The following is a 13,012-nucleotide window of genomic DNA, read 5'->3' as shown; positions in this document are numbered from 1 at the left end:
GCTCACGGTTGCTGGTTCCTAAGTGAGATGCAGGAGAAGCTGAGCAGTGAGCAAGAACCCGCTCTGCCTGCTCTGTTCCCGCCTACGACCACCCCGCGGACCCCAGCAAGAGGGACAAGCACAGGTCTGAGGGAGCTCAGCAGTAAGCTGTTTAGAGCTGGAAGAGAGGAGGACGCAAGTAATGACCGAAAGTAATTATATGCTTCTCAGTTTGGGTGACTGCAAGAACTGTGGGACCATTTACAGGCAGGCAGGCTGAGAGGACTCCCGTGTACGCACACAAATCCGCGTGAAAGAGAAGTGAGGTTCTCTGAAGAGAAAAGCAGAAGTCACAGGAGGCGGTGTGAACAAAGTAACATTAAGTCACACGGACATTCAGGGGTCAGGAGATAGGAAGGTGGTAAACAGGCAGAAGAACCTCTTCAGGAAGCACAGCAAGCCCTGCTGGGGAGGCCCAGGCTGACTGAGCAGCTGCACATGGAAGCCAGGGGAGGGTGGGTCACGCCAGGAGGTTTACGATGACACCCGAGGACAGGTGGACAGGGTGCCGCGGGAGGCTCCCCAGACGAGGCAGGAGAAGCACATTACAGGCCGGCGGGAGAACCAGACAAGGAGGAGGGATAAAAAGGGTTCCACTCGTTTCAGACTCTGAGCTCAGCCCGAAGAATCTGGGCTACACAACCAGAGATGCCAACCTGACAGCCTCCCCTCCTGCCTGTCCCAAGTCAAACCTGACTGCCTATAAAAGGTGAAGACCCCTTCAGCGCAAACTGCTGAAATGCTGTCAAGCATAAAAACACCTAAGCTTTCGGGGGCCCCTCCAAGGGCCTGAATATTTCCTAGAAATCTGGCAGGCACTTGAGATAAGAAAGGAAAAGGCTAAACACGGGTATATACAATCTGAAACTCTGCTACGACAGAAGACAGCAGGAAAAACATGAACACACGAAGTCAAGCTCTGTGAAACCACCTACAACATGACAGCCAGTGTCTAAAAACATAAGAGTATCTAGGAGTCAAAAGACACAACAAAGTGGAGCACGCTTCTCAGCAGGCTTCACCTCCAGCTGCGTGACAGGCAGCTCGCACCAGCCAGCGGGCAAGGGCAAACCGGAACGGTGCCGTCTCCCTTTCTCGAAGGGAGATGCCTTACAGAAACCGGTGGCACATCCAGAACCCTCCCCCAGGGGAGAAGCACACGCTCACACACTGCTCTGGGGACACCAACTGTCACACAGCTCCGAGGTGGATGCAGCCATCTTTCAAAGGTTGAAGTGTGCATGTTTCCTTTCTGAGGCTCTGTCTGACTACGCAGTTGTGAGAAGGCGGTGTACTCAGTGCTGACAGCACAGACCTGAGGGGGCCTCCTCTGTGTCAGGCACTGCCCTAAACTTCTGGAACATGCGAGTAAGCAGGGACCCCTAACGGCCAGGAACACAAGAAAGAAAGCCACACGTGAAACCTTCATGAAAGCATGATATTAAAAACTACAGGTAAATGTCAGATGTGGGTGCAAAAGCACCCAGACTCCCCATGCAGGCCCCACGTGCTCCCCCATCCCCTGGTCCTCTGTCCCCTGCTGCAGGCCCAACACACTCCCCCAAACCATCTCCCCTGCAGGCCCCGCACGCTCCCCTGTCCCCTGTCCCCTGTCCCTGTCCCCCCGCCCCCACAGGGCCAACGCTCACCCTCTTCTTCAGGCGCTCCCGCTCCTTCAGGGTGAGCGTGTCGGCTTTTGCGATGACAGGCACGATGTTCACCTTGTTGTGTATCGCCTTCATAAACGCCACGTCCAAGGGCTTAAGTCTAAAAGTAATTTGAGAAAAGCATCGCATATTCAGGGAGAGATCAGGGAGGAGTCTTTTCTTTCATTGAACGGTGCAGCTGGGGAAGCTGGGACTGCACACAGCAGACAAGATCCTACTGTGCACAATGGGTTTCCAGGGAGGGTGTGCTGACCCGTGCCCGAAGGGCGAGACGAAGTAGAAGCAGCAGTGCACCCTGTTGTCCACGATGTGCCGTCTGTTCAAGCCACTCTCGTCGTGCAGATAGCGCTCAAACTGCTCGTCCACGTAGGAGATGATGGTCTTAAAGCTGGTGGAGACACACACTCACAGTCTGGGACACGGGCGGCAGGAAGCCCCTAGCTTCCAAGGCTAAATGAGTTTTTCCAGCCCTTGCCTCCCTACCAAATAAAACTCAGCACTTTATTAGTAAGGCAGGAACAGAAAGCTGACCCTAGGTTTGGCAAGACAAAGGTTTTTGGAAATGGTGTCGAAAACGATCTCCTCTAAGTGATGTCTGAATGGAACAGGTTACAAAGAGGCTGCGCTGACTGAGGACAGAGCAGAGGGGCTGGGGCTGGGGGCGGGAGCAGATCACGTGTGGAAACCAGGTGCACTGGGCTGGGAAGCGGACACTGTTGGCCGCCTCAGGCCCAGGAGAGTCTGTGTTCTTGGCACAGAGCAGGACAGACTGCGCGGGTATTCGGCTCCTTGACTTCCTCGTTTGTGTGAATGTTGCCAACAGCAGCCCCTCACAGACGCCAAGCCCTCAGTGAGTCCTTAGGAGACCTCAGCTCCTCAAACACAGAAAGGGGGGGCTGCACTGCAGCGCCTTGTCCACTGGCCAAGGCTCCTAGTCCAGGGTTTTGTTCACACCAGGCCTGCGGCCCGGCGGGCCCTGCGGCCCCACGCACGTACCAGTCCCTGCAGTTGATGGCGTCCCCGTAGCCCGGCGTGTCCACCACCGTCAGGCGTAGCTTCACACCTCGCTCCTCAATCTCAACGGTCGAAGCCTCAATTTGGACGGTCCTTTCAATTTTTTCTAAAAAAGAAGCAAACTTTGTAAGAGAGCGTATCTTGAAACTGAGTCAGGTCGCAGACAGAAGTCCCCTCTTGGTGACTCATCATTAAACAAATGACTCAGAAGCTCCCGTCCGCCTCTGAGACCGGCTCTCAGAAGGGAGCACGACGACTGTGGAGACAGCCCCGGGTCGGCAAGGGAGACCCTGCAGCTAAGGTTAGAGGGGCCTGGGAGGGTAAAAGGCCAATACTGAAGACGACCATTTCTGTTCCTGAGACAAAGAAAACAATTCCCGGATTCATTTAAAACCTGAATTCAAAACTACTGCCAAAGGGCTGCAGTCCTGGGCAGGGCCCGGGTGCCCGGCAGGCTGTGCGCACAGCTCGCTCACACAACAGCCTCCCGAGGTCTGTGCTGGACGATCCATCCCCCACCCCCTCTAGATAAAGGGTCAGACAACACCCTTTCCCACGGCAGTCTTCCACGTACACAGATTTTTCTCCCGAGCGAGAACATTTTCACCCGATACCCCATCAAACAGGTAACACAGGCAGAACCGCCACACGTCACAGACAAAGAGGACGAGTCTAGAGAGCTTGGGTCACGGCACAGGGCCAGAGCCCACAGCCAGGACGGGGGCATCAGGGGCACACCCTTCCTGCCCCAGTGGTGCTTCCTCGGGCCCGAAGCCAACACACACGTGCGCAGCACGAGGCCACGGAGCGCTCCCAGCAGCTTTCAATGCAGCTGCAGTGGGACAGGGCGGCATACCCCATACCTGCGGCTCCAGGGATGACTCTTTCTGGATAGAGATCAGTCAGGAATAAGCTGTTTATGAGAGTCGATTTTCCGAGGCCGGATTCACCTTGAGATGAGAGGGAAAGGCTGTCAGGGGGCCGTCCGTGGGACCAGGGCCCTCATGTCACTCTGAGCCCTCAACCACCACAGACTCGGCTCAACTCTCCCGTCTGTTCCAGGTCAGAGTGCCGTCGGAGCAGCAGGGTCTGGATGGGAATCCAGATCTGTGAGACTTCAGAACTGGTTACCGTGAGACCAGAAACACAGCCTTACCCTTTCCCATGTATGTAGAATAGACTTCAGAGGTGGGTCTTTTGATGAGTAGAACGCAAAGTGGGTTTTCAACTATGGGTTCTGCTCATTTTTAAATGCATTACATTTTCAGAAAACTGAACATACTCCTAATCCAGCAATGTCAATGGCTCTCCAGCTGCCTGAGCCGTGGGGACAGGGAACAGGAAAGGGGATAGGACGACCCCCTGGTGCACTTCACTCTGCAGTTCCCTCTGTCACACCCCCTTCCTGTCACACCCCCCTCACCGGCAACCACCTTGTGTCAGACGGCTCTCCTGCTCACCTGGCTGAGTACAACATGGCCAATTCACACATTCACACAAGCACTTAATGGATCAAAAATCGCCCTTCAACCACCGTTAACTATGTGTTCTGATTACATGAAGTTCAAAGAAGATACAAAATACCATAACTAAAATTTATATTCAAAGGAAACATGAAGAGATTCCACCACTTTACTGCAGGTCATCATCTAAGGCTTAGCTCTGCTTGGAAAAGTGCTTCTGAACTCCGTCCCAGACCGTTCCCTGGGCATCTTGGTTTGACCCCTCCCCCGAGTCCTGCACAGCATGTGGAAGGAGCACACATCTGTTTTAAAAATCATTACCTCTGGGAAAATCAACAACAAAAGACTGAACCTGAAATTTGCAGACATACAAAATTAGGGCTGCATTTTAGTTACACTGCAACATTCACAGATGAAAAGGAATGTTAGAAGGAAAAAACCAGAATCACACGTTGCACGTCCAAATGTCAGAGTAAAAACGTGACTAAGCACATACTGTCCCTTCTAACAAACTGTAAAGCAATGCCCTGTGCACTCCTGAGTGCACCTGCAGGTGACTTCACCAGCATGTGCCAAGTCCCCTGAGCGCCTGGCACAGATAGGTGCAGGGACACGGCAGAGAAGAGGACAGGTAACTCCCTGCTCCTGTGGAACCTTGCAATCCAGTGGGGAAGGTCACAGACAAAGCCACTCTGTCACGAATGAGGAACTGTGGACAATAAAGCTGAAACAGGACCGAGCCCAGAAGACGGCCGAGCAAAGGTGTCTGATAGAGATGGCTGATTCCAGACTCTGAATCTTCATTCAAGGGCAGAAGTGATTATCTCACTTGGAATAGCTTTCAGGTCACATCTGCAAATCATCTGCTAACTCAGAACCTGATGCCACGCTCAGGCTGCATCTCTGAGCGCACATGGCTTTGCTCTGTTCTGCTTTCGCAAACATCTCCATCCCGAAGGTTCTCAATTGGGGGAAACAAGAAGAGGTGTGGACCAGTGTAAATCCATCACCATCGGGAAATTTCAACACAAGACATCCTGGGGTCCGTGATCTTAATTACCTGTTACCCTTTCAAAGCAGTACCAGTGAAGACGGAACGGGGTGGGAGGCATTTGGAGCTGATAATACGGCTTGTGTTTCCACCACCAGGAAGACGCCCTGCAGCAGGCACCAGAGGTGCAGATGCCCAGCAGCCCGAACCCCACCAGGCTGCCAGGAGGCCGTGCAGAAGGCCCGAGGCCAGCAGTCTGAGTGGTCGGCCCTTCTGTTCAGACTTCTGTCTTGAGCCGGGAGGCCGGGAGGAAGCAGAGCACTCCAGACAAGGGAATGACAGGCCCCACAGCCTACAGCCGCCACCACTGCAGGCTCCCGTGCCCTCAGGAAGGAAAACCTGTAACACACCCCACCAGTGAGCCAAGCACGCCAGTCATTTTGCTTGGAGGTCGGTTTTCACTTTCCTAGCTTAGTTCTAGAGTTCTTGGTGCTTGCTCTGTAACCCTCTTGTGAATTTGGCACAAGTCCTAACCATCCTGTGGACTTTCTACCAGGAAGCACACTTGGCAATAAACTCTACATTTTTTATCTTGCTTTACTGACACGTGGAGCTTCCACCTGCTTGGCGAAGCCGTCACCAACCACCACCACCTGACTAGACCCTCGGCAGCACCGTCTTCATGTTCTCACAGACAACCTGCCACCTGACTGCCTTCCTTGATGTCTAACAACTTACTTGTGATTTAAAAATTCCTTGCAATTTGTTGCCCAAAGGTGTGAAATTTCCTATTTCTTCAGAAGTCTGCCCCAAGCTAGGTGTGCTGCAGTTTCTCCGAGGCCCATTTTTCCTAAGCAAACGTGCTGCTGAGGAAGGTTCTGGGTGTTGCGCCCCTATGTTCCCCACAAGCCAGTGGTTTTAGCTGCGTGATTCTGCAGAAACACACATACAGCGCATTACAGCACAACTAACTGTGTCAAGCTTCTTTACATATTGCAAGACTGGCCACAACCTCATGAAGATGTCCATGTCCATCTCACGAGGAACGAGTCTCCTTTTCTTGCCGTTAGCAACAGGGTGATGCCTGGCCAGATCCTCGCACCACGCCGGGCATCTCCGGTGAATGTTCCACAAGCACCTGAAAAGAGCAGGCATTTTCCCGCTGCTCAGCAGTGTTCTGTCAACTGGCCATGCTGTGTGACCGAATTTAAATATTCTACAACATTACTGGTTCTGTTTCGTGAGTTACAGCAAGGAGTGTTAAAATCCGGTTCCTACAGAGTTCTCTGTCTCCCAGCAGGCTGCACACCAAGCCATCGCAGAGCAGCTGTGAGGCGCGCATGGCAGGACATGGCCCTGGACAGACACCTTCTCGCTCCAGCACAGGTCCTGCACCTGCGGGAGGCTCAGGGGGGTGACCTCAAGTGCACTCAATGCTCACGCAGCCACTTCAGCTTTCCCAGGACGGGGGCCTGCAGGGCAATGTCCCATCCTTTGAGTTTACCTCATCTGTGCCTCTCACTGAAACTTTCTCCTCCTCCAGCCTGATGACACCTGCCATTCACTTGTGCCTCGTGCTGCCCACGTACCTAAGACCACTCGCTGCTGTGCGCACGTCTGCCCCCTGCTGCCCACTCCCCACTGCTTCATTCCCCTGCTTATTCTGGACAAAACACTCTTTCATATTCTACTTTACCAAAGCTACTGGCTTTCAGCCAAATCTTTATTTCCTCCAGTGGCTGCTAGCTCGGCAGCTGCGCTTCCAGCAGGGCTCTGCCCCTGGGGAGCAGCGTGTGGGGTTCACAGCAGCAACCCCCCCCCCCGCCCTCGTGCTCTCCTTGCTCAGTGTCAGTTATCGTCAGTTCCCTTTGAAAGACATTTAAGAGGCAAGAAAAAATCTTGTATTTGCCAACACATCTCCCATTTCCAGTGCTTCCCCTTCTCTGCAAACGTGAAGACGCTCATTTAGTCTTTCTTATGGTGTAGGTCTGACACTGATAAATTAGTTCAGCTTATTTATCTGAAAATGTCTTTATTTCATCTTCTCTTTTTAATCCTCATTTTAAAGATTATTTTTGATGAACACAGAACCTGAGGCTGATGGTTTTGTACTCTCAGTACTTTCATTCCACACGGCTTACGTTCTTCCTGGTGAGAAGCCAGTGGTCTTTTTTACCTTTGGTCCTCTGTGTGTGATCTGGTTTTCTTTTTTTCCGGCTACCTGTAAGATTTTTCTGTTCGCCAGTGGTTTCCACCTATCCGCTGTTGTCTAGACTTATTCTGCCTGGTATCTGTTTTAGTTTGGATGCGTTCTGTTGACCCTTGTCTTCTGCAGTATAACTTGCTGTTGGGCCCACTAGGAAATGTTTCATCTCAGGTGTTGGATATACTTTTTTAATCTCTAGAAGTTCCATTTTCCTCCTTTCTAAAAATCTTCCATTTACTTCTTCACCTTCGTATTTCCCTTTTAAGCACAGAAGCACATTTAGAACAGCTAAGTCAGGTCTGCCAATCCTATCATCTGTCATTTCTGACCTGTTTTTACTGCCTGATTTCTCTCCTGGTTATGGGCCACGTTTTTTTGTTTCCTCTTTGCATATCTAGGAACTTTTTACTGGAAGTTCAATATTGTGACTCTTACACTATAAATGTCTGGATTTTGATGTCTGTCTTCAGTGAGTGATGGGATTTATCCTGGCCAGTACTTAATTTATTTGTAAGTGAGCTTGATCCTTTCAAGGCTTGTTTGTGAGCTCCTCCACATGGACTTTACTGAATGCCATGGGTGTTCAGCAGGACGTCCCCCTGCTTGGTTGGAATTCCGGCATCTCCTGACTCCACTCCAACTTCCCAGTTCTGTGCAGCCTCCAGTTCGACTCTGTCTCCTGCTGGCTACACTCTGCCCAGATCCACGGAAGCTTACCCTGCCCACAAGGTGAGTGTCAGCCGTGGTGCCAGAGGGACCCCAGGGGAGGTCCGTGGAGCCCTCTGTCTTCCTGGGAGCTCTGCCTCACTACCACAGGTTCATTACCTCAGCTTCCTTGAGCTGTGACCCCATTCTTCCACTGAGACCAGGTGCTCTGCTTGATTTACCCTCCCTGGGGCAAGGGCAGGCAGGCGGCAGAAAGCTGGAATGACTTTACAGTTCATATAATTTGATCCCTTCTCTCAAGGACCAAAGTCCTGCATTGCCTGTTCAATGTCCTAAGAGAACTGCTTCATACATTTTGACCAGCCTTCCAGTTACTCACACCAGGAAGACCAGTCTGGTATAGTTACTTCAGGGTTCGGCAAACTATGGAGCCCTGGCAAATCTACCTGCAACCTTGTGAACAAACCGCCTTGCTGGAACAGCTGTGCTTGTCCACAGGCGTGCTGTCCGGGCCATCTCCCCCGACGCCTGTGGGGCTGAACAACTGCACCAGAGGCTGCCTGGCTCCCAAAGCCTGAAGTGTTTACTGCCCAATCCTTACAGAAAGAGTCTGCCAACCCTGAGCTATCCCATCATGCCAGAAGTAGAAGTGGTTGGTCTTGAATCCTCTAAAGCCAAGCAGCCAGGCGCTAGGCTGCACTGCACGTCTCTTTTCCACCTGTGCCACCACCATCATGTAACTGTGCCCCTAAAACCTGTCTCCATGCACTTCTCTGGACCAAGGGCCCTACAGTCCCTCCCACCTCAGATCTGTCCACTACTCGCCCCAAGAAACAACCACCTGTCCTCGCACACACGACCAGCCCATCAAGCTCCTCTCACAGCTACCTCATCGTTTTTGAGAATTCTGTGGTTATTGAGAATGAAAATGTGATCTGAATTAACAGTTCATCAAGTTAAGCTGGTCATGGACATGCTGAAACACGTGCATGCTACAGTCCATGATAAAATATACCTGGTGTAACAGAAAATAATTTCAGGTAATCACTCCATTTCAAAAGACTTGAAGAAATCACGCTTAAAACTTATGCAGCAAGGACTGTTCCTTGCTTGAAATAAACCCACTGAAGAACCTTGAGTTATTTTTTATTAATATTAAATAAACAAGTCATTTTTAAAGTGTAACAAATTATTGTAAAACTCAGAGGCCTAAACCAACAACAAACATTTATTGCCTGACAGATTTCTGGGCCAGGAGTTCGGGAGTGTCTCAGGTGGGTGGCTGTGGTGTGAGGGCCAGTCCTGCGGTAACAGCCCATCAGCCAGGATGGCAGCATCAGCTTCCCTGGGCTCAGACGGCATTTCTGGGACGGGCCGCAGCTCCCTGCCTTGTGGGATGCTCTGGGAGGCTGCCTGAGTGTCCCCCAGAGTAACTGATTCAAGACAAGGCAAGGCGCAGCCGCTAGGTTCTGTGACCCAGTCACGACGTCACACATTTCTGCAGTGTCCTGCTGGCTAAACAGGAAGCCCTACTCAGTGTGGGAGGGACCAGAAAGTGTCGTGAATCCCAGGAGGTAAGGAACACTTGGGGCCACTTCAGAGGCTGGCTGTCACAATGAGTAAAACTTTCACAACATATGAATAAGGAAATGACAGAAGTTACAACTTTGCTCTTCAGCAAAATTTTCTAAAGAATTTCCCCCACTAAATTCCTAAGTTATTTGATTCTGCCAACAAAGGAATTTTCCCTTTGACTTTACAGGTCATGCTATTACAATCTACCGATTGGGAAGGGGAGATAATTACAAATTTAATAAACTTGAGTTAATTTCTTACCGACCACCATCAGTGTGAACTCAAAACCTTTTTTCACTGATTTTCGGTGAACTTGATTGGGAAGATTTGCAAATCCAACATAGCCCGGAGTTTCTGGATTTATAAACTGAGTTGGTTGTTGCTAAAATAGTATTTCACACAAAAAAAGAACACACACCTTATTAGTTGCTTGTAAGATACTGTGCCAAACATAGATCCAGAGTCATTTCTATCAGAAAATTGATGGTATTAACTTAAAAGCATTTATAAAAAGAAGAAAAACCCATTCAGTATCATTTCATGCCTATATGCTGACCTAAAATAACATTCCTGTTAAGCAATGAAGCAACACAGAAGATGAATCTTCAATTCACTTACGTCAAATTCTGACTTGAGAAACTGTTTATAGAGCTAAAGAAAATTCAGTCAACTTTACAAAGCAAAGCCACAGCTGACAGTGGTTCCAGCCAACAAATTCAGCTAAAGAATAGCTTCTAAAAATAGACTTCAGGTATCAGAAGTGGTGCATTTGGGAAAATAGCCGGAAAAAGCCCTGTCTCCAGCTGAATTCCCAGCTCCAAGGAACCGAGCCCCACGAAGGTGAGGCAGGCAACCAAGGGGCGTGATGCTGAGCATCCAGCTTCAAAGACCAGGAGAAGGGAGATGGAGAGTGGGAAAAGGGCCACAGCTGGCGGTCAGCCGCTCTCCGAGACAGACGCCTGACGCCTGACAGGAGGAGTCATAGCGGGGGCGCCAAGCCGATGCAGGGAAGCCATGGAGCCAGGCAGCGCTGAGCTCAACATGGGAGGGAACTGAAAAAGACACAGCAGATTCATCAGACGTGAAGACAAGGTATAAAACAGCATTTCCTTTAGGATTTCCTTTTGTAAACGTATATTCACAAGCACACACACAGGTGTAAAAAGAATGTTCACAGAGTGTTACTAGCGGTTATTTCTCAATAACAAAATTGTGGCTAATTTTTATTTTCTTTTTTGCTTATCAAAAGTTCCACACAAAAACTACGATGACTCTGCATCATAGTAACAAACACTCAAAGATTTTAAAATAAAAGGCAAAGGGAAATAATAATCTTGCAATTTTAACCATAAATTCTGCCTATCTCAGCATGTCTTCTAGAATGAATTCCTCTCAGGGCTCTAGGCTAATTTGCAAGAGCTGACATAGGCCAATGTATCACGTCTGAGAGCTCCATTTGTTTCATCTTGATCAACTGTTAGAATTTTTAAATTATTATTTGATCGGTCTGTTGGGAATGAGCCAAGGAGGCTAAATGGATTATCATTAATGTTTTCAGAAACAAGAAATTAGAAATCTGAAAAAAGAAAGCTCACAGCTTTTAGAACGACAATTAAATTAGAACTCTTTTGTCTTAATGAATCAAACATATCAGTTGTATTAAAAATAATAAATCATATAACTCTGGACTATAAACAGTCTGAAAACACAAAGCAGTTTCTCCTTATGGTGCAGACACATGACAAAGTGTGATCTCTTACCTTCGACATCTTTAGTGAATGAAGTGTCGTCAATCTGTTTAGAAGAAAACACACGTATGTATCGATATGTGTACACACATGAATCAACAAGTAAAAAGACTCGCACGCGAGGCATCATTAGCTTGTTTCACTCAGCTTCTCATTACATCAAATACTGCCCCAGAAATGATGAAATGATCACCTCTTATTATGAAGATAAATTAGACATAAAAATTAAGCTACTGAAATCAACCCCCCCACACACACACACATTCATTCCATACCCTCAGCAGTACCTTTTCTAGTACTGATTATATGTCAGGCACTAGATACACAATAGGAGAACAACATAAATTTCCACAACCTCCGGAATTTCTCATTTCCTTTTTTCTCTGGAAACCCTCAGCTTTTCAGGAAGGGTGTCTGTGAGGCAGCCTGCCACCTGCTGGAGAACCCCAGCGCCAGGGACTGGATTTGGATGCTGGGCACACAGAGCCAGCCCTGTGAACCACGTCCAGGGGGAAAGGACAAAGTCAAGGCGGGTGCCTCTGTGACTCCTCCTGGTGCTGAGGAACTTCTCAGAAAGCTGCTTTCACCTTCTTGCTTCCCCATTTCCCTGAGGCTGTAACATTCCTGAAGACTGCACACCCCAGGTTTCCTTTTTGAATGGAAATGTCCAACCAAGGTTAAGATGAGATAGCACGGCACAGAAGGTAAGGGTTATGGTCCTGGCTCCCCTTCCAGGGCCCTTTACTCTCATCTGTCCGGCAGAAGAGGGGAAGAGGAAGAGGACCCTGTGAATGGCTTCTTGCTACAACGCTCATTACTTAGGGCGAGCAGAAAGTGCAGAGGAAGGACTACTGCTGACGGAGGAGACAGGTAAGCTCCATCTCGAGAGTCCAAAACGCTTAGGACAAGGAAGCAGAATTAAGGCAAGCTCACAGGAAAGTAGGGATGCCAGGCAAGAGAAGCAAGATGAACTGGGAGAACCAGAAAGGTAGGAAAAGAACAGCATGGATCTCGGAAGACCGTGGGAGCAGAGCTCCGGGGGCGAGGACCTCAGGGCTAAGGTGACGGGGTTCCTTGTGTGTGTGCCCTCATTTTCCTGCCTCCAAGAAGAGCTTAACAGGCAAGGTGCAGAAGGAGAAAGACAATCATTTGAACCAAGAAAGTAACATCACCATGATGAAGATGCAAGTGTATTATTTAAAACAAAGAAAACTTTCTGGATCTAAAAACAATGATTTTCAATCTCAGACTTTGGTAGTTGAATTGAATGAAAAGTCAGTTGAGACTTGAAATGTGACTTGGAAAACCAGATGTAAGAAATCTCAGTGCACAAGAACAACAGGGAAGGAAACCATGGGTATAAGATGACCTCGAGAGACAATGGAGGAAATCTGCCTTGTTAACAGAAAGTGAAGGTAAAAGGGACAGATGGTGAAAAAAGAGAGTAGCAGTAACAGAGGAAAACTTTCCTGAGAAGAGCAAAGACCAGTCTATCTGGGATTGTGCATTAAGGTGCATTTCACAGGAGTGAATTAAGGTCTCGTGAAGAGAAGGGACATCCTAGGATAATATTATTTATAGTCCAAAATTTAAAATACTAAACGTCCTCAGCAAAACCTAAGATTTCTGGGCAGGAGTGAAAG

At 49.1% G+C, this 13,012-nt stretch overlaps 1 protein-coding gene across 2 annotated transcripts in view; it reads right to left on the bottom strand.

Moving 5' to 3' along the window:
* The window catches only part of SEPTIN2 (septin 2), a 28,730-nt gene that overhangs the window by 10,214 nt on the left and 5,504 nt on the right, over nt 1-13,012 (bottom strand). For both annotated transcript variants that reach the window (XM_010988480.3, XM_031452622.2), the window contains exons 2-7: nt 11,382-11,415; nt 9,883-10,003; nt 3,584-3,670; nt 2,703-2,826; nt 1,960-2,094; nt 1,689-1,806 (exon numbers count right to left, since the gene is read on the bottom strand). In XM_010988480.3, the coding sequence (XP_010986782.3) occupies nt 1,689-1,806; nt 1,960-2,094; nt 2,703-2,826; nt 3,584-3,670; nt 9,883-10,003; nt 11,382-11,390 (594 nt within the window). In that variant the 5' untranslated portion in view covers nt 11,391-11,415. The remainder of the gene's footprint in view (nt 1-1,688; nt 1,807-1,959; nt 2,095-2,702; nt 2,827-3,583; nt 3,671-9,882; nt 10,004-11,381; nt 11,416-13,012) is intronic.

The sequence above is a fragment of the Camelus dromedarius genome, chromosome 4 (genome assembly GCF_036321535.1).
Source record: "Camelus dromedarius isolate mCamDro1 chromosome 4, mCamDro1.pat, whole genome shotgun sequence".
In the NCBI taxonomy this organism is placed as follows: Eukaryota; Metazoa; Chordata; class Mammalia; order Artiodactyla; family Camelidae; genus Camelus; species Camelus dromedarius.
This window is presented reverse-complemented; position numbering and strand designations above follow the sequence as displayed.